Source organism: Gigantopelta aegis, chromosome 10 (genome assembly GCF_016097555.1).
Source record: "Gigantopelta aegis isolate Gae_Host chromosome 10, Gae_host_genome, whole genome shotgun sequence".
Taxonomy (NCBI): domain Eukaryota; kingdom Metazoa; phylum Mollusca; class Gastropoda; order Neomphalida; family Peltospiridae; genus Gigantopelta; species Gigantopelta aegis.
Window position 1 is genome coordinate 73,366,157 of NC_054708.1, and position 27,229 is coordinate 73,393,385.

The window sequence follows — 27,229 nt, forward strand, 5'->3', positions numbered from 1 at the left end:
GTTTGCTATGATAAGTTAAAAAAAGTAAAAAAAATTTGGAAATAACAAACCACACTATTTTTGTGTTCAATTTATAAAAGAATCGGCTCAGAAATAAATAACTAGTAGTTAGTTCCATAGTATGAAGAAAAAACAACGTTCCTTGGAGGATGGACTATAACTGAATAATTTTAATAAATAGAAAAAGCTAATTAATATTTGCGTTACTTTTGCTATTCACTATATTGTGTAAGAGTGTTATCACTTATTATATTGTATGTATATGCAAGAACACCATATATTTGTAAAGTTGCGTCCGATACTTTCGTTATATATGTAATGGAAGGAAGAAAATGTTTTATTTAACGACGCACTCAACACATTTTTATATATGTAATGATTGTTGACAATAATATAATATGTAATATATAAAATTATAATTAATATTTTAATATAATATATATTATTGTATATAATATTATGATTTGACGAAAACAATATTTATGAGATAATAATAATTATCATTTATAAACTAAATATATTAATCCAGTAGTGATATTGCCTTCAAATATTTTAAACATTTAATTTCTTTGTTTCCTCTCTTTATTATTATTATTATTATTATTAACGCTTTAGAATATAAAAGATTAAATATCCAATTACAGCATTTCTATGCTTAAAAGCGTACACTATGCTAGTGATGTAACGCTACTAAGAGGCAGTCAGTGCACATCGACTGGAATATCAACGGTCGTGGTATGTGCTGTCATGTCTTTGAGATTGTGCATACAAAACATCACTTGCTACTAATGGAACACTATAGCGGGTTTCCTCTCTACGTCTATATGTAAAAATTAGCAAATGTTTGACTTCAAATCGCCGATGATATCGGTGGTATCGTTAAATAAAACAAACTTTACTTTACTATTAAGAGGCTGACATTCATTATAATATTACGTCATTCATTTTGTCTAAAATGAACTGTTTCACAAACTTGACTTTTCGTCAGTAGGTACGTATTCATTTATACATTTTGTTTTATCTACACGCTTCTTATAGTGTTACGTTTTTCAGTTTATGTATTGTATCTATAATGTAGTACTGATGAACATGAAATAATACTTTGTAAAAAAAAAAGATCCTTTAAAAGGAAAATACATACATAAACGAACCAAAACCCTTATAAAAATAACAAAATGACACTAGTCTAACTCAATCTTTGTAATGCTAGAAGAACTTAAAATAACTGTAAACATTTAGAAATTGAAAGATTGCTACATTTATCTACAAGACAATAACACAGGCTCAACAGGCCAAATTTGCGGTAAAATGGCCTTGAAAAGGTTGAGACAACTGCATCTCATTCTCTTGACTATTGGATGTTCTCTGATTCCACAGAATCGTACATTAGATCTCGTTCGAAACTAATCACATGGGAAGGGCGAAGGGCATCGTAATTAGTATTTTGCGCCTGTTAGGTTTGCAGTAATTTTTCTCTGTGCCGTTTTATTTAGTGGCTACAACATTATGATCGATTCTAAGTCTCTGAAAATAGGGTCTCGGTAAGGCTGTTTGGCACCAACTGCAAACATTTAAATGCATAATTATTTCTAATAGATTTTAGTATTTATCTCAGTTGGTAGAGCGCTCGCCTGAGGTACTTAGTTCGTGGGATCGAATCACCTCAGTGGACCCATTCAGAGAGTTTGCTCTATGACTACATTACGAAATGTTTGACATCCAATAACCGATGATTAATAAATTAATGTGCTCTTGTGGTGTCGTTAACAAACTAATACATTTTCACACGCTAATCTCAATATAAAAATTCAAATACAAATTATTATTCGCGTTCGCCAGGATGCAGTACTGATCCGTTGCTATGCAACTGCTTTGACTGACTTGGATGCAAAATTCTAGCAGGGAATCCAATTTTAATTTTTGGGGTGGGTTTTGTTTTTCATCTACATTGAACATATCTTCTATACGTTTGTTTTTATTAATGTTTATTTGTGTATACTTTGCAGAAGTAATATAAACACCCTCCTGTCACTCTAAGCGGATTGACTGTATTTTTCAAGGAAATATACCTGTTTGCTCTCGAACGTTGACACTAAGCGTTTAACCACGTGTTTCCCCAATTGGAGTCAATCAACTTGCACTGAACCAGACAAGTTAAACCTCGCCTCGCGCGATCTCGCGAGATCTCGCGCGATTCTGTTCCCAGGGGCGAAATCTTTAGTCGGAGATTACGGAAATTGTCGATGAAATATCTCAAATTGTAGGCATATTTTACAGATTATATCGAGTGGGGACTAATGCCCAATATCTGCATGAAGTGTGTGGTATTGCGAATCGGAGCCATGAAAGAAAGTAGTGAAAATCGAAACTGATGCTTTAAGACTGATTATCATTAACAATAAGGGGCGGAACATAGTCCTATCATATGATAAAGCGCTCGCCTGATGCGCGTTCGATCTAATCCATCCCCACCGGTGAGCCCATTGGGCTAGTTCTCGATTCAAACAGTGCTCCACAACTGGTGTAGCAAAGCCTGTGGTATGTACTATCCTGTCTGTGAGATGCTGCATAAAAACCACTCGTTGCTGCTAATGGAAAAGAATAATTCATGGAGTGTCGGCAGCGGACCTACTCTCTCATTATCAATATGGTCCCGTGCTTATAAACCTTAAAGTCTAGACTTTAATAAAGTCCAGACTTTAATAAAGTCCAGACTTTAACGTCATGGCAACGCCATTCAAATAGCATTACGTTAAAGTCTGGACTTTATTAAAGTCTAGACTTTAAGTTTTATAAGCACGGGCCCTGGTCCTTAACCATATATCTCCCACACCATATAACTGCAAATAAAAATGCGTTTATAATTTCTTCCTTCCTTCCATTACAAAGAATATATCCGGTAGTTTGCAAATGTGAAGAGTGCTTCCGTCACACTCGGTAATTTACATTAATATAATTTCTAATATATATTAGAATATAATATACATATATTTGTTTATTACCTTTTTTAAATATTGTATATTTTTTGGTCTACCATGTATACCTATTCATTCTATTTTCTTCTTAGATATTAAAATCAGGAAAAAAGCCAACAAATGCCCAGAAAAAACCCACACAATAAAATAAAATAAAAATAATAATAAAAAATAAAAAAAATAATAATATAGAACAAATAAGAAGAAAGAAATATTTGATAAAACCAAAACAAAACCCACACCAACCACGTCTAATATTAACTAACAGGTATTCTTATAAATACGAATTAAAACAGTCTAAAACACACCCACTGTGGCATTTTCTAAAGTATTAGTTGCTAATTAATTCAGAATTGATGAACAAATTATTTGTTTTCTTTTCACTGAAATATGTTAAAACATGAAGATTTTTTAAAATCCATTTTCGTAGTACCAGTGTCCCTAGAATATTAAATATACGTTGTGCAGTGTTGTTGCAGAGAAAACTCAACAGAGAGAATGATTTTAAATGTAATGGTTTAAACATATTGAGCCAAAGTTACGAAGCCTGTGTATTTTTTTTTTTTAAACGCAGGTGTTTAAGCGTTGTAAATATGTATGTAGTTACCCGCGTGTAAAGTCTGCCCATTATCGGAAATTTAATAAATGCGTTGCACAGCGACTTGAAAAAAACATTTCTGTTTTAATAGTTGCAAAATACTTTAAAAATATATTTAGAATATGTTTACAAGTTGCAAATAAGCGAACATGTTATTTTATTTTTATTTTTGGATAAATAGAAGTGCACAATTACTACAAAAATATATACTTTCCGCCAGAGAGATGTTACAGAACACAAAATGCATGAATAATAAAAGCGCCCCCCCCCCCCCACCCCACCCCCACCCCCCAAACAACAACAATAAAAAAAAACCCAACAACATACAAACAACGTTTCGTTTCCAAGGAACACCTGGTGCAAGTTTGCACAATTTTGGCGGGGATTAATTTTTCGTCCCCCAAACATCTGCAAAGAGTAGAAGCTTTACCATTTTGTGCTGTGGATATTTTTCTCAGACTTTACGAGGATTCACTGGCTTAGACCCCTACAGTTTTCGTCCAAATGGAATTAATTATCCCCGCTGGTGCTAACAGATTTTCAGGACTTTTACGAACCGGGGGTTAAACTTTTCACACATTTCATAAATAAACATCACGAAACGTCAAATTGGTTTCCTTAAATCACTCTTAGAAGTGGAAGAAGACGCGTTTTGTTTCTAATAATAATAGTAATATGGAGAAAACAGAACGTGATCGCGCGGGGAGGAGAGGAAAAGCAGAGGTAGACGGGGAGAGAACAACCGTTAATAACGAATACCGCTTTAGTGTGTAGGCCTACACTTCTTGTTAGTGGTAAAGTGAAATATAGGCTAACATGTTCATTCATTTCTTGAAGTTTACTTTATATTGTTTTATCTTTCTCTCATCATCCTCCTTTCTTTCTCACTTCTCCGCTCTCTGTCTCTGTCCGTCTTTCTCGCTCTTTTCCCCACTAGTGTCAGTTGTGAGAAAATCGACTAGCGGTATTTGCGTAGCATGTGGAAAGCGTACAACAAATGTATTTTTGTCCTATGCTTACAACTATATTGTTCCAATAATTTTAAAAAGTTTGGTGGAATAGGTATACTATTTGTCTGTCTCTCTGTCTCTCTGTCTCTGTCTCTCTGTCTGTCTGTCTCTCTCTCTCTCTCTCTCTCTCTCTCTCTCTCTCTCTCTCTCTCTCTCTCTCTCTCTCTCTCTCTCTCTCTCTCTCTCTCTCTCTCTCTCTCTCTCATCAACCTTTTAGCCACAACTGTATTTTATACGAGACTGTGCGTCTCTTTGTTTCTTATCTGCATTTTTTTTTAAATGCTGACCACTCTATATTTTTGTCTCTTTTTTTTTTTTTTGGCACTGTTTTTTTTTACATGTTTGTATTTCCCCACAACACCCAGGATTTCTCACGGAGTTACTCTAGGGAATAGCCTAGTATTGCTGTGTTTGTTTACTTGAGTGTCACTGTCACAACAAGATCACATTTGTTGCTGGACCGTGACTCCGTACGACAGGTTGTCACTCGGCGCCCTGTCGGAGAGCTGGACACACAATGAAGACATCACAACATTCCTGTTCTCGTTCCTCGGCCCCGGTGGTACTGTGATTAAACGGGCGGGACGTAGCCCAGTGGTAAAGCGCCCGCTCGATGCGCGGTCGGTCTGGGATCGATCCCCGTCGGTGGGCCCATTGGGCTATTTCTCGTTCCAGCCAGTGCACCACGACTGGTATATCAAATGCCGTGGTATGTACTACCCTGTCTGTGGGATGGTGCATATAAAAGAGCCCTTGCTGCTAATCGGAAAGAGTAGCTCATAAAGTGGCGACGCCATATAACCGTAAATAAAATGTGTTGAGTGCGTCGTTAAATAAAACATTTCCTTCCTTCTTTCCTGTGGTTAAACCATCGTGCTGACCAGTGCTGGGTTCGCGACTGGGTCGGGAAGTGGAAGGTCTCTACACAGACTTCCCTCTCACTAATATTTGTTTAACTACGGTTCTGGACAGACAGCCTAAATAGTTTAGTTGAGGTGCATGTCTACGGTGCGCACCTCCCCCCCCCCCCCCTTTCCTCAAGGCTAATTAAAAAAAGCCCCCTGCCAAAAAAACCAACACTACAATAAAAAATAAAAACACACATTAAAAAAACGAAAAAACCCCACCCACGAACAACAACATCAATTTCAATGTTGGCATCTACACTGCATACATGCGATACGTATGTATGCAAAACGCTTGCGGCCAGTTGGACTGAAATAAGTGCTCGTCTACATTTGCTAAATCTCCTATATAATATTATTATTATAAAACAAAATTATTATTATTATTATTATTATATGTTTTTAGTTCAATAAAATTTCAACCTATTTAAAATTATTATTTGATCCATTGAACTGAAGTGATTTACTTATATATTTTGTCATCCTTTCTATTTGCAGGCGATATGCAATCAAACGGTGTTCGCGATGCCATCTTGGAATTGCCGCCAATGAACTTGTGATGCGAGCACGTGACGCCGTGTACCACCTCTCGTGTTTCACGTGCAGCTCGTGCAATAGACCTCTAACCCCGGGAGAGCAATTCGGAATGAAGGAAAGTCTTGTGTACTGTCGATCAGACTATGAAGTCATTTTTCAGGGAGAGTTTTTAAATATGTCCCCCGAAATGGGGGCCGGTTCCGGAGGACTTCCTTACTATAACGGCGTAGGGGCAGTGCAAAAAGGGCGGCCTCGGAAACGGAAGAGTCCATTATCGGATATGGATGGTTGTCCTACATCCATGGGTAGGTACACTTTAGAGTGTTTTCCTTTTCTGGAATTGTTTATTTTCCATGCATGTATGCCAGATATAGGTTCTGTCGAAGATTTAAAGAAGTTCAAGTTAATTCTTTATGGATCCACTAAAATCACATAGACGTCTTGTTGATGTTGTTGTTGTAGTAACTGTTTTGTTTTTTCTTGTCATTTCCACGAGATACTAAGTCGTTCCCAAAAGTCACTAGCAGTACTCATAAAACCAAAAACTGTTAACATATAGTTCGATGGAATAACTTAGTACTTAACGAGTTAATATTCCAAGTGAATAAACTTTATATAAATACGTCAACATTAAAAACAAACCATAGAAAAGAACAAGAACAACGACGCTTCGTAACTCCCAAATGTTGAGCCCCAAGGTAACGACAGAAACAAGTTACGAAACATAGAAACATTATTTTAGAAAACGTGTACATGTATCTAAATTTGAGACCCCTTTTGAATTAGCGTTCCAGCCTAAATAACTTTCCTGCTCGACTCTCTTGACCCTCTGATTACCCTTGCCCATATGTATGAATAGTACAACATGCAGTCTACGTGTGGTGCAATGCTACCTTCCTCTGCATTACCAAACCCACCTACGATGCGCTAGTGCTTAACAGGATGTTAGTAGATGCATGTACAATTGACCTATTTCATCATGTCATGATGTTTAGCATAGCTTCTCTGTGGTTATCGAGTTCATGGTAAAGCTATCTTTGCAATAATATCATTGAGGTAGTAGTTTTTGCACGTTTATATAATAAATGATACATGAAATTATTGGATGGGATTGTCAACCCTCGATTGTAGGCATGTGCAGGCCACTCCTGGAAGTCTCTAGTCCAGACAGAAGTTGTGGCTTGGAAAGTCGTACTCAAACCTGTTTAGATTAGCAAAGAAGAAAAATATTTGAAAAACATATAATTCAAGTTTATCATAAATATCTAAAGAGGAACAATATCGTGAGAATTGCAAAAAAAAAGGAAAAAGGAAAGGAAGAAAGAATGAAAAACAACTCTGAAAATAATAGAAACATGTGTTGAGTTGAGGGGATTGCACTTCACATAGTTGTACAATAATTTAAAAAGAACCCCGATAAATCGCGTAGGATTGGCAAGAGTGTTTACTGATGCTCATCGCCACTTTTCAAGTGACAAGTCTGTCCTCCGCTTTATAAAGAGTTCCACGGGGCAGCGTCCCAAAATAGAGGTATCCTCCCACGACAAACCACCCATGTTTGAGGTCTCCACTGTCCATTGTGACATCCTTTCACGTCCGACCGCCGGTCATCAGGCTTCCCACAGACATAATCAGCACTCGTTCTTCTCGCGGCGGGACACCTCTTTTGGTCAGTCGTGAGCTGTCACAGGGGCCGATAGCCAAGTCCAAACTCTGCATGTAACTAAACGTATTCAGCGTTTCCATTTTATTTCGCTTTTCTTTAAAAAAAATTCGCAGGTGTCATGAAAACATCTTCGGTAAAACTGGTCTCTGCTTTCATGTTTTAATTTCAAAGGCATAACTGCAGCTCTGTATTATCATACGTTACGTAAGGTACGGCCGCTCATAGTTTACACTGATTAGATTCAGTGGTAATAAATATGCGATTGCGATTTTAAACTCTGGCCATTTCTTTTGTGGCTCGGCTATGTCATCGGGGCGCGCGTGATTGAGAATATTGAATAATGCAATAATTACAGACTGTTCAACTGCGACCGATTGCAGCGATTAGCGACGATTTATGTTTTTGTCTGTTATTATCGCATTTGCTTAACAAGCATGTTGACGGCTGAGTCAAATCTGATTACCAAGACAGTGTCCGTGGATGAGATCTAATTGCAGCAGAGATTCTGTTCCGCGCGCTCATCATAATGATAGGGTTTGTAGTGTAACAAGACGTCTGTATTGCCCGTTCGCCACGCAGGCATTAATTATTATGACAACGATTCTTAAACTGTTTCATTTTCCTTCTTAAATAAAATTACGTTTCTCGCTGTCTCTCTGTACGACGGCGCTATCAATAGTAACCGTCAAACTGCCTTCATACAACTTACAAGACTGACGCCATATTTCCCATACAACTTACAAGACTGACGCCATATTTCCCATACAATTTACAAGACTGACGCCATATTTCCCATACAACTTACAAGACTGACGCAATATTGTTAATACACTGTAACATGCAACTGGAAAAGCGCCTCGCTTCCGTGTGATAAACATGGAATACTACTTTTTGTGTGACCTGGATTAGCGATTGTAGCCAAAAAGATATTGACGCATTACGTACGACGATAAGAAAATTACGTTTCAAGGTTAAATCGTTTACTGTAAATAATTAAATACACGAAGATAAAGTAAGTTTCAGTTTAGACAGTAGTTTAGGCAACTACAGACAACCGTGTCGGTCAGTGTATATGAAAGTGGGAAGAGGGGGCACCGTTAGTGCGATGGCCATGGGATGGACATTTGAGGGCCCCAAGATCGAGAACCTATTGGGGCTGGTGATGGTTCGGAGACATGTTCCCCCAAGAAAATATTGAATTCGCAGTGTTCAAATACGACATTCCAAGCCTTCTGAGTACAACGGCAAGGAAAAGCGGGAACATGGATCCCGCCCCCACCCTATTCCGGGGCCCATGGTGCAGACGTAAAACTAGAGAAAACGTCCAATATGTCGTTCGAGTGAAGGTTCTTTGCAGCTGGTGTGTAAACTGGGCCGCTGTTTGAGCAGTCTCACTTTGATCTCGACACGCTCCAACTCAATCGAACTCAGCTTCCACCGCAACTTGGCATTTGCCTGCTGCCCAACTGATAGGATCGAATTCTCAAATTCGTTTTGTTTGACTAATGAAATATCGACGGCGTTAGAGCCACGATGTTGACTGGACAGTTTGCGCTGTGTAAACGTCGTGTTTGCTGTCGATGTCTTGTCAACAGTCTTAGGTCTCCGTATTGATGATGATGATGACGATGATGATGATGATCAATGCAGATAATATAGTCTCTAAACTGTTGTGTCGTAACAGTTTAATATTCTTTATCAACGTTATCATCAACACCATCATAATTACATCATCATCATCGTCGTCGTCATCATCACCATTGTCGTCGTCATCATCATTATCATCATAATCATCACCACCATCATAATTATAATTATCATCATCGTCATCGTCGTCATCAGCATCATAATTAAGATTATCATCATCGTCGTCATCGTCGTTGTTGTTAACATCTTAATGATGGTCTCGATGATAAACAACAGCAACATTGGCATTGTCGTTGTTATCAGTATCATCAACAACAATCATTAGAAATATCATAATTAACATCGTCATCATCAGTACAGTCAGTAAAATCATCACCGTCACCAGTTTTATCTTGGTCATTTCGTCAACATCAGCTTGTTGGTACATTTGTAATCAACATATTACAGTTCTTTATTTACCCCATGTCGTCGTTAAAAACTTATTTCAGTCCAAGTTATCTTTCTTACAACCAGTTCCTCACAGCTGTAATAGCTCAAAATAATACTCCGACAGCTTAGCGAGTTTCTTATCTATGGCATTTGTGTGCAATCGAAAGAATTCATACTTAGCACACACTTATTATTATTAGTGTTCAGATACAATAACACGTCTAGGAATTCGTGCATTCTTACCACTAGTACAACAAATGTTTCTGATACGCGTGGTGTTGCCTTGTCTTTGGAAAACTAAAGCAAACATCTTGCAATCCTTTAGACGAAACACGCAATAGTAACTGGACAGTCTTGTCATGATGCCAATTTTCGATGGACGTACATTATGTAATGATCAAAAATATAATATCTCTCTCTCTCTCTCTCTCTCTCTCTCTCTCTCTCTCTCTCTCTCTCTCTCTCTCTCTCTCTCTCTCTCAGTATCATTCTGTATCTCTCTTTGTCTCTAATACTGTCTGTGTCTTTTATGGATAAAGTAAAAGAAAACTATAAATCTTGAAGGCTGTTCCATGTCAGCATGCATGAGCCATAAATTATAGTTAAATACACTGGCTTTATTTGCTATTAAAGGAATCCCCGATTTGACCACGAGGCATGAGACATAATTTGGGTACCTCCTCCCCGCCCATGTGATCATGCCAGAAACACCCCTCATCCATGCGTTATAGTTTTAAGCAGGGGTATTGTACAAGGTGGCAAAAACACCTGACCGCACTATAAACTTGTCCGCCGGAGAGAGGTATATTGTGAAAAGCACCAGCAGTGCTGTGGTGAATGGAATCTTTGTCATGTGTTGGGTATGACCACCTTTGGTGAGCCACGTCTTTGAAACCAGATTAAGGACACGTTTAACCCTTGGCAAAGCATTCACGGGATCGGCTTTCAGACTTTGCAGGTTTCCAAACAAACATCGTCCCGTCAGTTTGTGGGGTGGGGACAGCTGCGCGAATGAATACCTCACCCTGCGTCCCTTGGGGATTATGGGCAGGCCCTTGGGGGCTACGAGGGAGGGCCGTCTGTCTCCGTCTTTGATGTGTTTTGTCAAGCGAGGGCTTCATTTCTTTAGTGTCGGGTTCAGCATTTCCCGTTTTTCTCCATGCTGGAGGGACATTCGCGTTCGCATCCAGCATTCAATAATACTGCCATTACCAATCACTCGTTCTTTGTAGCAGCACGGGCGGCAACTCTACGGGAATGTGTTTATTATGTGGCTGTCGTCTGCTCCTCCGTGGAACACAGTCTGTACTGGTGGGTGTCCCGCTCAGCTATGAAAACGTCACCGCTGTTATTGTTATGTGGCCCCGTATCTGTTATCTAAGTTCCAAGTGTTACCCAATATTTCTGACCACTCCTGCTAAACCCGGGTCAGCCATTCTGTATGTCTTAGCATGTTTGTGGACGGCTTTCACATTTCCATGGCATTGTCCGAAGTTCCAAATCACGACCATTGTGAAGTAGATGTCATTTCGTAACTAAAGGCATTTCTAGTATACTAATTGTGATATACTTGGTACCAGTCACGTCAATACTGGTAAAGATAAAACGATAAGATAAAAACTTCATTGCATATAAACTTTCCACATACGGAACTAGATGCAAAACATGTTATTCGCAATACGTGTATAATCATGAACAAAACTGTATACCGTATATGTGAAGGGTGAATGTCATGTTTTTAAACAAGATGGAGAAATATGTCACACATGTCAGGATAGTTTAAATTATTTAAAATCTATGTTCTTGGAATTCTTGGAATTCCATCACAACACTGTCATCATCACATCTATACTAATTTTTACATTAGTATCATCACCATCATCATCATCATCATCATCATCGTCATTATCATCAACAACAACAAAAACAACATCCGTATCACTACATTATTATCATCATCGCATTCAGTATTATATCCGTCATCATAGTCATTTATTAAGATAATCATAATATACATTATCAAATTTAGTATCACATTCAGGTATAGTTATCATTACTCTCTTTATAATATGCATCATCACAGTCATCATATCCATCATCACATTCATTAGTCATCATTTAAGCAGTCATTATCTTCATAATTTTATTCATCACATTCAAAATCATCAGTATCTTGTGAAAACATTTCTTGTTGGATACATTTTAAACTGTATATAATTCGTTCATTCTTTGGATTAATCGTATTTGGAGACCCACCTTTTATTTGTTCATTTGTTCATCCATTCGCTCATTGATTCATTTATTCATTCGTTCATCTATTCACTCACTGATTCATTTATTCATTCCTTAATCTATTCACTCACTGATTCATTTATTCATTCCTTAATCTATTCACTCACTGATTCATTTATTCATTCGTTCATCTATTCACTCACTGATTCATTTATTCATTCCTTAATCTATTCACTCACTGATTCATTTATCCATTCGTTCATCTATTCACTCACTGATTCATTTATTTATTCGTTCATCTATCCATCCATTCACTCACTGACTCATTTATTCATTCGTTTATTTGTTTGTTTATTCGTTGATCTATCTATCCATCCATCCATCCATCCAGTCAGTCAGTCAGTCAGTCAGTCAGTCATTCATTTATTCACTCACTGGCTAATGTATTCATTGATGACTGTTTCTGTATTCGAATTTGGTTTTTCCTTAGGTGTTAAGTTTCCAGGAATAAACTGTGACTTGTTTTTCATTTGGTATAGATCTCATTATGAAAAAGGGGCGGGACGTAGCCCACTGATAAAGCACTCTCTTGGTGCGCGGTCGGTTTGGAATCGATCCCCGTCGGTGGGCCTATTGGGTTATTTCTCGTTATCGCCAGTGCATCATGACTGGTATATCAAAGGCTGTGGTATATGCTACCCTGTCTGTGGGATGGCGCATATAAAAGATCCCTTGCTACTAATGGATAAATGTAGCAGGTTTCCTTTCTAAGACTATATGTCAAAATGACCAAATGTTTGACATCCAATAGCCGATGATTAATAAATCAGTATGCCCTGGTGGTTTCGATATACAAAATGTTTTTTCTGTTATGAGAAATGTCGTTGAAGTAGATCGATGAGCTAAAGAAGACGGCTCATATTCCCGACCCATCTCCCAACCCTGGCTGTGAACACACTCGGTCCCACCAGGGTCTGGTGGAGTTACTTTACAAACAGATAGTCTTGTCAACTTTGCTCACGAGAAACTGCAGTGCCCACGTCGTGTTGTATTTGCTAAAAAAAAAAAAAGCACCATATTTGTCTTGTGTCGAGTGTCCACGTGTTCCAGTGTTATATTTGAGTGTCTCTGGAGGGAAAAGACCGTTTCTAAAATAATGATACTTCTGCGCATGTTCGATATTGATTCGCGGAGCTAGTTAAAAAGTATCAGTGTTTATGTAATGCTAGAAAGTGGAATATGACGTCTGGAAATCTGCCAGTGGAAACGAGTGTTCCATTTTCTGCCTACAGAATTCTAGTCTGTCAGAACAAGATTAAGGAATAAGCAATAACGTACATCAAATGTTTTAATTACATTATTTGCAATAAGGAAACAACATTAATAGATGCTTGTACATCAAATACTTGTATTAATGTGAGAGAAACAATCCATATTCTACCGGTAGAGGGTAGAATTTCATTTTCTGTTTCCGTGGTTTGTACTCTTCTTTCCGTCTAACGTGCATATAAAAGATCACCAGCTGCTTTTCGATATGTGGCAGAAATGGGCTCTGCTCTCTCTCTCTCTCTCTCTCTCTCTCTCTCTCTCTCTCTCTCTCTCTCTCTCTCTCTCTCTCTCTCTCTCTCTCTCTCTCTCTCTCTGTCTGTCTAACCAAACGAGGAAATAAGAATGCCATTCACCAAACAGCCGTAGTTTGTCGTTCAACACGTTTCCTTAGTACACATCGCAATATTATTATTATGAGCAGGACCTTCTGCGTGTTAGACTGATGCTTCTAACAAGAACCTTTCTACATGAAACTGTAATCGGTGAAATATTCGCTAAACTCCGTCTTTATTATTAATTTGTCATTAAATCCTTTGTAATTGTCTTGTAATCAACATCGGTTTATATTTTTTAAAGCCCTAATGGGTCAAATATTTGACGAATTGAGCTTTAGCCATTAAGCCGTTTGGTTAACTCACAACAGGCACCGTTCCAGCTTCTAAAATTGTACAATGGAGAGTGTAACACTAAATAGGGCTATCGTTAACGAGTCATGAAGCCACACATCCATAATAAAGCCGAGATCACGGATTGGCGGTGTTTTATTACTAAGTACAGGATTATGATCAAAATGGCGATAACACGCTATCAAAGAAAATTACAGGTTTAAGCCAAATTATGCGATACCTGAGATTTGCTCTATTTTAAAATAATAACACAACAGAAAAGCCTTGGTTATGCCGGTGTTATATCATAAAGGTAAAAAGAAAAGAAAATGCCACGGGTTGATTTTCTATAAAGGTAACATGACAGCAAAAAAGGAAAAAAATAAAGATAATTTGCTGTATTTTTTCCGGTTATTATACCTGCAAATCAGCGTCTTTTCTCCAACGATTGTAGTCGAATCTCGCCGGCAAATGATACAATAGAATTTTGTTAGTTTTTCAAGCAGCCCTTCGCGTGAAGTGTTCACACACCCTGAGGGTCCCTCGCAGGGGGTAGCGTTAGGAGAGTTTATCTCCTTGTGACGGGGTGAACGGCTTATGTCCGTTCCTCGACGAGGTACAGAATACCTTTAATCCCGTGACGGTATCGGGTATTGATAAATCACAGCACGCCCCCTCTGATCTTTTCATACACTCTTCAAGTATCGCGGCAAGTTACTTTAAGACCCGGCGCAAAAAAAAAGGACCCGGTATGGAACGAAACAGAAACGTTACGGTGGCGCCACCTGGTGGTGATGTCTAAAAGGGACTACGGCGGACTTAAGAACTCTCTATTATGCATATTATTTGAGAACACAGAAACAGAGTGAAGGGTTTTGAGAGCGAGTTCGATTCTTGGACAGTTGGACACCTGTCACCATGTAGAGTAATCCGCTCATGGGGTGTAGGTAAACAAGCCATTGTTTCACGGTGGCGTAACGTAACCACACGTGAATGGTTTCGTAATCCCTTCTCTCGGACATTGTTCCTCGCTATTTTACGTATGTCGATGGTTCGCTGTGAAATACAGCTGACAGGTTCCCCTGGACGTAGCCCAGTGTTAAAGAACTCAACTGATGAACGGTCGATCTGGGATCGATCCCCATCCTTGGGCCCATTGGGCTATTTCTTGTTCCACTCAGTGCACCACGACTGGTATATCAAAAGCCATGGTATGTGCTATCCTGTCTATGGGAACTTTTACTGGACATCGGGCCACCGTATTCTAGAACCTCTGTGTATATAAATGATCCCTTGCTAGAAATGGACAAATTTAGCGGGTTTTCACTCTAAGACTATATGTCAAAATTACCAAATGTTTCACATCCACTAGCCTCTAGTGATGTCGTTAAACAAAATAATCTTCTTTTGTCCTCCGTTTACAGATGAATATGTTTCTATTGTTTTTCACTGGTCTCGATGATGAAGTGCTTTCACTGTCGGATTCCAGACAGAATATAGCTTATTTGGTTCAGGGCTTACCTGAGGTGCAGTGGGTTGCGGGATCGATCGTCCTAGATGGACACTTGTGTTCTTCTCTCCTGTCCCTTTCAGCGCTCCACGACTGGCACATCAAAGGCAATGCGTGTACTGCGCTGACTATGGGAAATAAATATGAAAAACAAATGTCTTGCTGCGTTATCTGTCGGAGTAGCCTTTGTGTTGGCAGTGGTGTTTCGGTCTTAGTACTGACCAAATGTCGACATGACCATAATATGTCAGACACTAAATAGCCAAAAATTCAATGTGCTGAGGTGTTGTTAAACAAATGTTCCTTTCCTTTTCTTTCCACTGTCGGATCTAGGTTCAAACGTAGACAGCAATAACTAGGGCAGTACCGTCAGGGAATTTAAGGCTAGTGGGTACTGGAACTGGGTACTACCTTCAGTCCCATAACGTGTGTGTGCATGTGTGTGGGTGGGTGAGAGAGAGAGAGAGAGAGAGAGAGAGAGAGAGAGAGAGAGAGAGAGAGAGAGAGAGAGAGAGAGAGAGAGAGAGAGAGAGGGGGGACATAAAAAGAGGGAGGGGGAGTGAAAGAAAGAGCGAAAGAGAGAGAGAGAGAGACAGATAAAATAGACAGACTCATTTTGACATACAGCAGGTCCAGGTTTAGGTCCACGAAGCGATCTTAGCACTAAGATAATCTTAAGAGCATAATTACCTTATCGACTTACAGTAATCTTAGCACTAAGATCGTTTTGTAAAACGTGGCCCAGGTTACTAGTTATTGGTTAGTGGTTACAGAGAAGCCACTGTGGTAGTTTTGTTCCTTCTCACACAGCTGTACATTGACTCCAAACTAGGAGTCGATACTGAGATTCGAACTAAACACGTACCAGCCTTAAACCCGATCACATTTATCGCTGCGTCATCAGGCCCAGTTTGAAAAATAATATCACTTGTTCACTCAAGTACCCCTGCCCTTTGGAAATCTTAGACCACTCGACTTGCAAGCTGACCTACAAAAATCTAACAGCTTCACACTTCCATTGTACAAGTGAGACAAACAAAGCAACGTAAACCTGTCAGGGAAAGAGTTCTGGCTTTGTCTTATCAAGGAGTCCGGTGTAATGGTTTTGTTTTTATCTCTCAACCTAGACGTGTTTGCCATTTGTGTTCACAAAAACCCCACAGAAAGACCGTGCATCTTGATCAGAAGACGTCTCTTGTGGCAGAACAGAACCGAATAGCAGATTTATATATATATATATATATATATATATATATATATATATATATATATATATATACACTAGTATATATATAATAGATGGATGTTTTACATCCTTCCAAAAATGTTGCCATTGTTTTATTAGTATTCAGTAATCACAATGTGCTGTCTTGTATATTTGAAGAAAGAGATATTATTCCAATTTTGTTGTCCTTTATTTGATTGATCAAAGTGACAGACCCTGATTGTTAAACCCTACTGTGTATTATTGTAACCTTTAGAGTTGGTTTTGATAACTGAAATAAGATGTTACTTAGATTTTATTATTTACATTATCCATTTCTGTATATTCGAAGTTTTCTAGTCATCCTGGTGTTTCTAATACCACGAAATGCATTTTTTCATTTATGTTTTTTTAAAACGCACGTATCTCTGAGAAATATTGGTTATGGGGATGACCTCTAGTTTATTTGTATGGGTATTTCCCCGTTTCAACATCACAGACTCTTGTTTTTCTCTATTATAACCTTGTCGAGGTGTGTTTATAAATACCACATTTAGTGTCCATTCTTACGGATTCCAACTAGGATCTGCGATTTTACCAAACATTCTGTTTACTATCTTATAAAACTATGGCTGAAAAAGTGTGTTGGATTCCATTAATACATATAAAACTATGGCTGAAAAGTGGGTTGGATTCCATTAATACATATAAAACTATGGCTAAAAAGTTGGTTGGATTCCATTAATACATATTAAACTATGGCTGAAAAGTGGGTTGATTCCATTAATACATATAAAACTATGGCTGAAAAGTGGGTTGGATTCCATTAATACATATTAAAGGTACAGACCCTAGTTTGAGCTCGTGAAAATGAACACTAAATTTATTAGTTAATCTACAAACCTGCAAACACATTTGGATAAGATTATAACAGAGAGAAGCTAGTCTGTAATGTTTAAATGGGGAAATATCGTCTAAAAATAGCTTGAGGCTGTCTCGATAACCATTACTTATCAGACAAACGTGCGTTTTAGAATTATGAAAATGCATTTTGGGGTATTTAAAAAACCTGGATGACCAGAACCACGTTAGGTGTACAAAAATTAATATTCTAAATAATAAAATGTAAGTACCGCTAACTTAAATTTATATTAAAAAAACCCTTCTCCAATAGTAAAAATACGTCGTAGTGTTTAAAAACTAGGGTTTGTCCCTATAATGCAACTCACACAAAACAACAAAGTATGGATTGTATAGCCTACCATTTGGACAACACATCATAAAATAGCATCCATATTGCAATAATTTCTTAGACATTTTAAAATAATTAAACACAGCATTTAAAATCCACCTCCTTTGAGAATAGCTTAAAGCCAATTATTGCACTAAGAGCTGCATCTTTAAATAGACTGCCATGCCACCTATATGCTTTAATCCAAGATTTGTTTCAAGGTAAATTAATTTAAATTTACGAGAATGCTGGTCAATTTCCTATCCTGCCAGGAAAATTCGAAATAAAATGAATCTGTTTATGTGGGCCACGTGCACAGTTTCAATGCATACGCTGACATATTAAAGCAGACGGGAAAAGATTGAAGCAGATGAAATGCATCGGCCATATTTTAAGGGATCTGTTTTTATTTCCTGAAATTGCGATTAATTCTGACATTGTTTGGCGAGGAATCGGCTATTTTCGTTGGTTAATGATTTTCGTCAATTTGAAATAGTCATACATTCGGAAGCATTGTCTAACTGCATTAGTTGGAGGTTGTTGTGATGTTGATACTGTGTATGTGAACAGAATGATAATCTCCCTCAGTAATACAGAACGTACATCCTTTGTCAAAAAAAAAAGGGGGATGGGGGGCGGGATGTAGCCCAACAGTAAAATCTCTCACCTGATTCCCCGTTGGTTTAGGATCGATCCCCGTCGGTGGGCTCATTGGACTACTTCTCATTACAGCCAGTGCTACATAACAGGTATAATAAATGCCGTGGTATGTGATATCCTGTATGTGGGCTGCGGCATATAAAAACAAAATCCATTGCTGCTAATCGGAAAGAGCAACCCATTGCGTAGGGGTAGTGGGATTTATGTTTATTATACTCTGTATTACTATTTTTATATACAAACAAAACTGAGTAATAAATACAATATTAAATATTATTTTAAGTACTAATTTCCTGTTTTCTTCAATGTTTGTCTGTGGGATGATGCGTATAAAAGATCTCTTGTTCCGACAGCGTGTTTCCATTCTAAGACATGATATATATACATACCAATTATGATATATATATATTAACAAATGTTTAACACCCAATGGCAGAGGACTAATAAATCAATATGCTCTAGTGGTGTCGTTTAACAAAATATAATTTAACTTTAACTTTTTACAACACTGTAACTAAAGTTATTCTTTGAAGAGAAAGAAAGAAATATTTTTATAATGACACCTCAGCAAACTGTATATTCTTGAAATGCAATTTAGATTGTAGAATAAATAAAATATTATTCCTCTCGGTAAAATGTGGTACAAAAACTAGTAAAAATATGCTCCGATCTTTGAGATCAAAGTTTCCCGTTACAAGCGCTAAGCACCACATCCACCTAGGATTATCGGAGACCGGAGATAAACGAACATCCACAATAATACGGCTCTGCGATGCCCAGTCCGCTCTGGACTGCAGTGATCGAGACTACAGATTAGAAAACGAGGCACTTCCGGAACAATTACTGTTACATCCGGTGGCAGAGGGTTTAGACAAGAACCCGGATGCGCAGGCGTGATGCTGCCATCTCGGATTTACCATCGGAATATTTTGCGCAGACTACTAGTAGTTTAAGCACCACGTTCATTATTTTAAAAACTGGTTTATTTTACTAAATTTGCTTTTATTCTTGGATTAATCGTCATTTATTAATAATAATTTCAGTTTGGTTTGACGTAAGAAAAAAAGTAAAAGTGTTTTGGAAATAATAATTAAAACAAATATGTGTGTGCAAGTTACAAAACAATCGGCTCAGAAATAAATAACTTGTATTAAATTCAATAGTATGAAAAACGGTGTTCCTTGTGAATCGGACTATAGATAAAGTTTGTTTTATTTAACGACACAACTAGAGCACATTAATTAATTAATCATCGGCTATTGGATGTCAAACATTTGGTAGAAGACAATCGCTTATCAACGCCAAGCGTAACACGCGCGAGTTATGTCGAATCTCTGTAAACAATATTACTTGATAGTTTTGTATTTATTTAAATAAAGTATGCATGTGCAAGAGTAATGCGGCAGACTGACCCGGCACAAACTAACAAGTACGATGTCCTCTGCTCTTTTTTTATATTATTATAAAATGAGTTACGACTAGCTTGAATATTTGAAGATGTTCATCTTTCTTTTCTTTTTTTCTTTTTTTCTGATTTTGTCTCTCTTTTTGTTGTTGTTTTTGTTTGTTTTTCCACCAATAGTTTGAGCTTTTGGCTTTAAAAACATTTGATGTCCTTATATTAAACTATGTTGAATATTTCTTCTCATATTGACATATTTTAAAGGAACATGATTCAGATCTACATACCGAACATCTTCTACTGAAACGGAACATAAAGTGGGATCCTCTGTAAGAAACGCATTTCAGATGCATTTTGGCATTATTCTTATATATATATTTTCTTCAAAAAAGTAGTGGAACTCTAATAAGAATTTACAATTGCCAAAATTGTAAGATATATTAACTGTGGGGAATGGTTATATCATAATAGTAAATTAATTGGGTAAACATTACAACCGGTAGTTCAGTATTACAGTAGGTTTTATGACCACCAAAGATCTTGAAGGACGATTGGGATCAGAAGTGAAATTTTAAAATTGACGTGGTTTTTTTATCAGTAAATCGCAAATTCAAACAAACAAAATGACTAAAAACAAAACAATAACAACTGTATGATCAACACAATGAAAAAGATTGACAGAAATAATGTTCTACAGTGAGTAATCGATCTTCCTGGAAATTGTCAAAATCGAGAATGATACCCCACGCACGTGTACGGGGCAACTGCGTGATGCGCGTGCAAACTATGGAATGTGTTTCGGTGTGTTGATAAACAGACCTGAACGTTCTTTACTATTATGTCTTATGGTCAAAACGTATGTTCGGTCTAATAGTTGATATTAAAATTAATATTTTAGGTTCCTCTACTTTTTTTGAAGAATATATATATATATATATATATATATATATATATATATATATATATATATATATATATATATATATATATTATTTTGTTTTGTTGTTTTTTCTTTATTTTTCTTTCTTTATCTATTTGTTTATTTATCTATTTATAATTTATTTTTGTTTGTTATTATTTATTTATTGGGTGATTTTTTCTGTGGGTTTTTTGGAGTGGTCTTCTTTTTTTTTTTCTTTTTTTTTTTTTGGGGGGGGGGGGGTAGTTCCTTTATCCGAGGCGTGTTCAGGAGAGCGAGCATTCGCGATCACTTTGACTGATACCATCGTCTTTTGTCGTATCACATTTATTTAACGTTGGACGCAAAAAGGAAGAAGAAAGACCCAGTCTGTCGAGCGGTCGCGATGGTCTGCCCTCCTGAACATACCCGTACATTGACTCGGGTGGTTGTTTTTCACACGGTCGGGGCTCTCTAACAACGCAAGTGACAACTGACACATGAAAAGTCATGACGTCACTCACAAGAGAGGTGTAAAGAATCGCGACAAACAGAAGTTTCTGAATTCTTGTGATTTCAGTTTAGACTTTCTCCATCGCTGACACGCAGACTGTATCATCAACACCATTACTGAAGATGATTATCACAGGCAAAGTCGGTCCATTGTTTCGCTTGCTGAGGCATAGATGTACATTCACTGTACTCACTTACACGACGGTTTTCTTACATAACGAATGCTGTCATATCCTTCAATATTTCTATCTCGCGAAAAATCACCACAGTGATTCTCCCCAGACAGTTACGATGGCCAAATGTCGACTTCCATATTGAAACATTGCTTTCCATTCTAAATGTGTATAACGTTTAAACAGAGTACATAATACTGATATCTATATACTAATGGTCTATTCGTGTTCATTATAATAGATTTTAAAATATTTTTTAACGTCAATTCTTAATGGTATAAAAATAAATCCACCTCCCGGTGGGATTCATATTTAGGTTATTATCTCTAATTCCAGAAATATATTTATTTCAAGTTTAATATATTTACGATAAATTGTTCTGTGATTTTGGTTCTTATCCTAAGTTCCTAAACAACCAAACTTATTTTATCGCATAAGATATTTACGACAATTTTTGAATATTTGTAGACTGTGTCTCATTTTGTATTTTGAATTAAGTTTTATATATACAATTTGGAAAATAATGCGCGCGCACATCTTTTTATCGTTTATTCTATTTTGTAACCTTATTTTGCATCATTATTTTGCACACACTAGCTATTTTGTTCGTTTATTTATACATTTTTTTAATCCACTTTAAGAAATCTCGTATTTCAATGCTGTGATTCTGGCATGCTACAACAGACATGCTACAAGGTACAGGGATATGTCGTGTGCGGGTCGGCGGGTGGTTACTATAGAGTAATCAAATGTTCAAATGGAATCAATATCGAGTGACTGCCGCCTGCTATGAGCTCTAATTAGTGTACAAAACCAATATTGAATTTCTATATTGTCACATTTAAACGCTTGTAGATATTTCACAAGGGTTGTGAATATTTGATATCCTTCGACCCGTGGACAACAATAGACACACACACACAATCATGATCGTTGTTTATTAATAATCAATAATCACGCGGAGGTTACACTTTGTAATGAATTACATGTATATTTTAAATACGTTTCTTTGTTTCTCTCTCTGGGTTTTTGTCGTTCTTCGTTTCTTTTCTTTTTCTTTTTCAATTCTTCGTTTAAAACAGATTCCAGGACTGCCATGCTCGACATGTAGGTACACATAGACGGTACATTTTAATCGCATTTTATCTGCTATTAAAAGAGGTTTCATTGTTTTAAAGAAAACAAATTTAAGAAAAAATAAATGTTAAAAAGAAAGAAAGAGACGTAGGGCTACTATAATAATTAGTTTTCCCCTTTGTTATTTATTTGAAAGATCTTTTTCTTCTTGTTTTTTTGTGGGGGTTTTTGTTGTTGTTTTTATTTGGTTTTTTGTTGTTGCTGGGGTTGTTTTTGTTTTCTTTTGTTTTCTTTTTTTGTTTGTTTGTTTTGTTTTGGAGGGGGGGGGGTTGGGGGGGGCAGGAGAGATGATCGTTTGGTGGGGGGTTTTCTATTGTTTTTCTAAATGTTTCTTTTCTAAATGTTCTACCTAAATGTAATAAATCTATTAATAGACATCAAATTACATATTTTCGTTTTCTTTTATTACTTGACATTTTCTCCTTCCTATTCACAGGCCGAGAAAATGACAATTTCGTCAGTAAATATTAAATATGAGATAAATATATTCCATCTATGTTGTGGCACATATTTGTGTAGCGTAGTGTAAAAACAAAAACAAAACTAAATAAAAGAAATACATGCAAAGACAAATCCCACGTCTGTGTATTTTAAAATAATTATACACTTTAAACCTTTAATATAGAATAGTGTAAAACTTAAACACCAGGAGAAAGAACATTCAAACCGTAATTCATACAGCTCAATAATTTAAAAAACAAAAAATAGCAATATCATCAATATGCAATTGAAACCCATGGAATAAATATGAAATTTGCGATATATAATATGCTGTCTGGTATTAAGTCTTTGCATACCCTACAGCTGCATAGCAGTTCCGGTATCAAACGCCATCCACGGTTTATTATATACATGTATATAGACTGTGTAATATAATGATGTGTTTCAAACCAATAAGATAAGATCATTATGTAAAGGAGTAGTAGAATGAAACTTTACTGTGCGTCATATTATAGTCAACTTCGTGATTATCAGTTCTATATTCGACCCACGTTTCTTTCCATTATCGAGTGAAATGTTGTGCTGGAGTGTCGTTAAATATTCATTCATTTATTCATTCATTCATTCATTCATTCATTGTTTGGCATCTTTCTTACAAAACAGGGCAACAGAAATATGTCCTGTTAAAAAAACATGGCCTGCTAGTGAAGGTGATGGAAGGGTTTGGGAATGTGTGTGAAAATGTTGACCTTCGGAATATATTTTATTGCATTATGGAATTGAAATACAAGCTACATTGCAGATGACATAATCATGCCTACATCTATCTTTTGAAAAAATTACCTGCGATTTTTTTTGTTTATACTTTTAGCAGGTGAATTTCAATTTTACCTGCTAGGTCTGAACATCACATGCCGTTCGCTTTTCGCAGACCGCTATTTCGAGCCCTGACACCACTGAGTTGTCAAGATCTGTGGAGAGAACTACACATGTTCACGTGCTTGTTGACATGCGGTGATGGGCAGGTCATCAAAGTGGATCAACAGTTTCGTGTTATTTTTCATCTCGGAAGGATATGGTACTTAGCCATTTTGCTACTGTACTTATGTTCGGCCTAGTTCGCGTGTGAAACCCGAGGTTGATAAAGTGTGACTTCGTTTGTGTCAAAATACAGCCTAGTGACCTCGTGCGAACCGCGTCAGTTCGCACTCAGTGTAACATTGTCTTCTTCAGCTTCTTAGGACCGGGACGTAGCCCAGTGGTACAGCGCTCGACTGACGCGTGGTCGGCCTAGGAACAAGTCCTGTCGTACAGCTAGCTATGGGTGATCAGAAAATGTCGCCAGATTATCTAAAAAAAATGCTAAACTTATTGCTATTTTCACAACAATATATCAATTATTACACACGTTTGTTTCGCCAATTTTTCTTTAAATTCGCAGTTGGTGAATACCCTGCGTCGGTAGGCTCATTGGGCTATTTCTCGTTCTAGCCAGTGCACCACGACTGGTATATCAAATACCGTGGTATGTGCTATCCTGACTGTGAAATAGTGCATATAAAAGATCTTGCGGGTTTCCTTTCTAAGACTATATGTCAGTATTACTAAATGTTTGACATCCAATAGCTGATGATTAATAAATCAATATGCTCTAGTGGTGTCGTTAAAGAGTACCAAGATTAACTTTCTTCAGCTTCTCTTATTCTAACTATTGTGCGACTCTCAAAAGCGGTCACTGTTGTTGACGTAACCGTAATCATTTATTAAACATCAATTCCCTTGCTACTAATGAAAAACAAAATGTAGCGGGTTTCCTCTCTAAGACCATATGTCAAACTTACCAAATATTTGACATCCCCAATAGCCGACTATTAATAAATCAATGTGATCTAGTGGTGTCGTTAAACTAAACAAATTCTCTCTCGTTCCGTCTCAGTCTCTCTCTCTCTCTCTCTCTCTCTCTCTCTCTCTCTCTCTCTCTCTCTCTCTCTCTCTCTCTCTCTCTCTCTCTCTCTCTCTCTGTCTCACACACACACACATACATACACAACTACAAATATTACATTCGCCGCACACACGCACTATATATGTCCGTCTGTCTGTCAAACGTGTTATATGGTTATGCGCATCATTTTTATTTCTGCCATCTCCTGTTAAACTATTGCACTCGTCGTGGCAGCCCACAGCTGCGATCTCACAGCTCGGTTACCATCAGCCTGTGTCTGTCCCCGAATCTTGTCTCTCTGCCGAATTTGCCGCTTTAACGCTTGATTAGACAAATCCTGAACGCTTCACGTGCCGCTATCCAGACGGTTAATCGTGGTCTAATATCGGCCTCGTTGGTGTCGTGGTTAAGCCATCGGACATAAGGCTGGTAGGTACAGGGTTCGTAGCCCGGTACCGGCTCCCACCCAGAGCGAGTTTTAACGACTCAATGGGTAGTTTTAAGACCATTACACCCTATTCTCTCTCACTAAACATTAACCCACTGTCCTGGACAGAGAGCCCAGATAGCCAACATGTGTGCCCAGGACAACGTGCTTGAAACTCAATAGGATATAATAACGAAAATAAGTTGAAATGAAACGTGGTCTAATGTCAACTCGAGAGGTGGGCAGTCGGTGTATTTGTACCTGTACTTCTGTAAGACACATTTTTCAACACGCCTATCTTTAGATATACCCTTTATGTTTGGCTACTTTAAATATTAAAATAGAGAATACAACGACACCGCTAGAGCACATTGACAACATTAGATACCATTTATTTACCACTAGTTGTTTCAAAGCGTGTCTAACGAGCGATTGAAATGAGCTGGGTACATTTGTAAACAACGAGTTGTTCTATCTGTTGGAACACTTAACTGTAAAATGTAATCCACATTTCAAGGCACATAAAAATATGTTGTAATAAATATAATATAATTATTATTTTAAATAGGATTACAAAAATACACGAAACCCTCTCCCCCCCCCAAAAAAAAAACAACAACAACAACCCCAAAACAAAACAAAACCCAAACAAACAAACAAACAAACAAACAAACCCAAACAACAACAAAAAAACCCCACAAAAATATACAAACAAAAAATGAAGAAAACAAAGAAACAAAATAGCATCTCCGCACATATAGGTTTGGGCCCCTGCGTGTGCTGTAACCTCACCGTGGTGCAGGGGTGTAACATTCTCTTTGAGAATGGCCAATACAGCACAAAATTGAAGTTTTGAGTAGAATTCAGTATCCGTAAAATTCTGTGATATTTGTGTTTTTGCACAGTTCTTTACACTGTTTTTGTTGAAGTCTTATTTTTATATTGATGTTGATCATCACTTTATTTATTTGCATTACCATAATTTGACACCCAATAGCCGATGTATTTTTCGTGCTGGGGTGTCGTTAAACATTCATTCATTCATTCATATATGTTTGGGTGGTGGGGCGTAGCACAGTGGTAAAGCGTCCGCCTAAAGCGCGATCAGTCTAGGATCGATCCCCATTGGTGGACCCATTGGTCTATTTTTTGTACAACGACTGGTTTATCAAAGGTCATGGTGTGTGCTATCCTGGGCCCCCACCCCGTTACACACCTCCCGAAAGACACGCGTACGTCAAATCACTGATCAAGAAACACCGTTGAATCGAACACGCCCGTTGATTTGCGAAAGAATGTGGCGTATAGTTTTACCGGTATCTATTATCTTGTATATATTTCCACTCGAGTGCCATGCAAACCGTCCCGGGAAGCGCCTATCAAGATGGCTGATTGCAGATTGACGCGTGTGAAAGGGAACGAGGGGAATTAGCTTGTTGAAAGATGGAGTCCGGCTGTAGACTGACACCATCAGATTTATTACGTCAAGTTAGTTGGTAATGGTAGACTGCTTCTGTCCTCAAGTTGCGCTGTCTTGACAAACAAAACACATTCAGTTATGAATGGGTGGAGTTGGGGGGGGGGGGGGGGGGGGATCATTGATTGATACACGTCGCATACTGTGTTCACAATATTATTATTTCTAGACATTTATTTTTAAGGATTTGAGAAAAATAGAACTGGTGTATTTTGTAGTATTTAGAAAAGTAAAAAAGTATCTGTTTTATGACTTAGAATATTTGAAAAAAAGAAGAA

General features: G+C 37.5%; 1 protein-coding gene across 1 annotated transcript in view; it reads left to right on the forward strand.

Annotated features, from left to right (window-relative positions):
- LOC121382700 (LIM/homeobox protein Lhx9-like) overlaps positions 1-27,229 on the forward strand; it is a 62,541-nt gene that overhangs the window by 16,125 nt on the left and 19,187 nt on the right. The window contains exon 3 of the mRNA XM_041512240.1: positions 5,987-6,330. Coding sequence (XP_041368174.1) covers positions 5,987-6,330 — 344 coding nt within the window. The remainder of the gene's footprint in view (positions 1-5,986; positions 6,331-27,229) is intronic.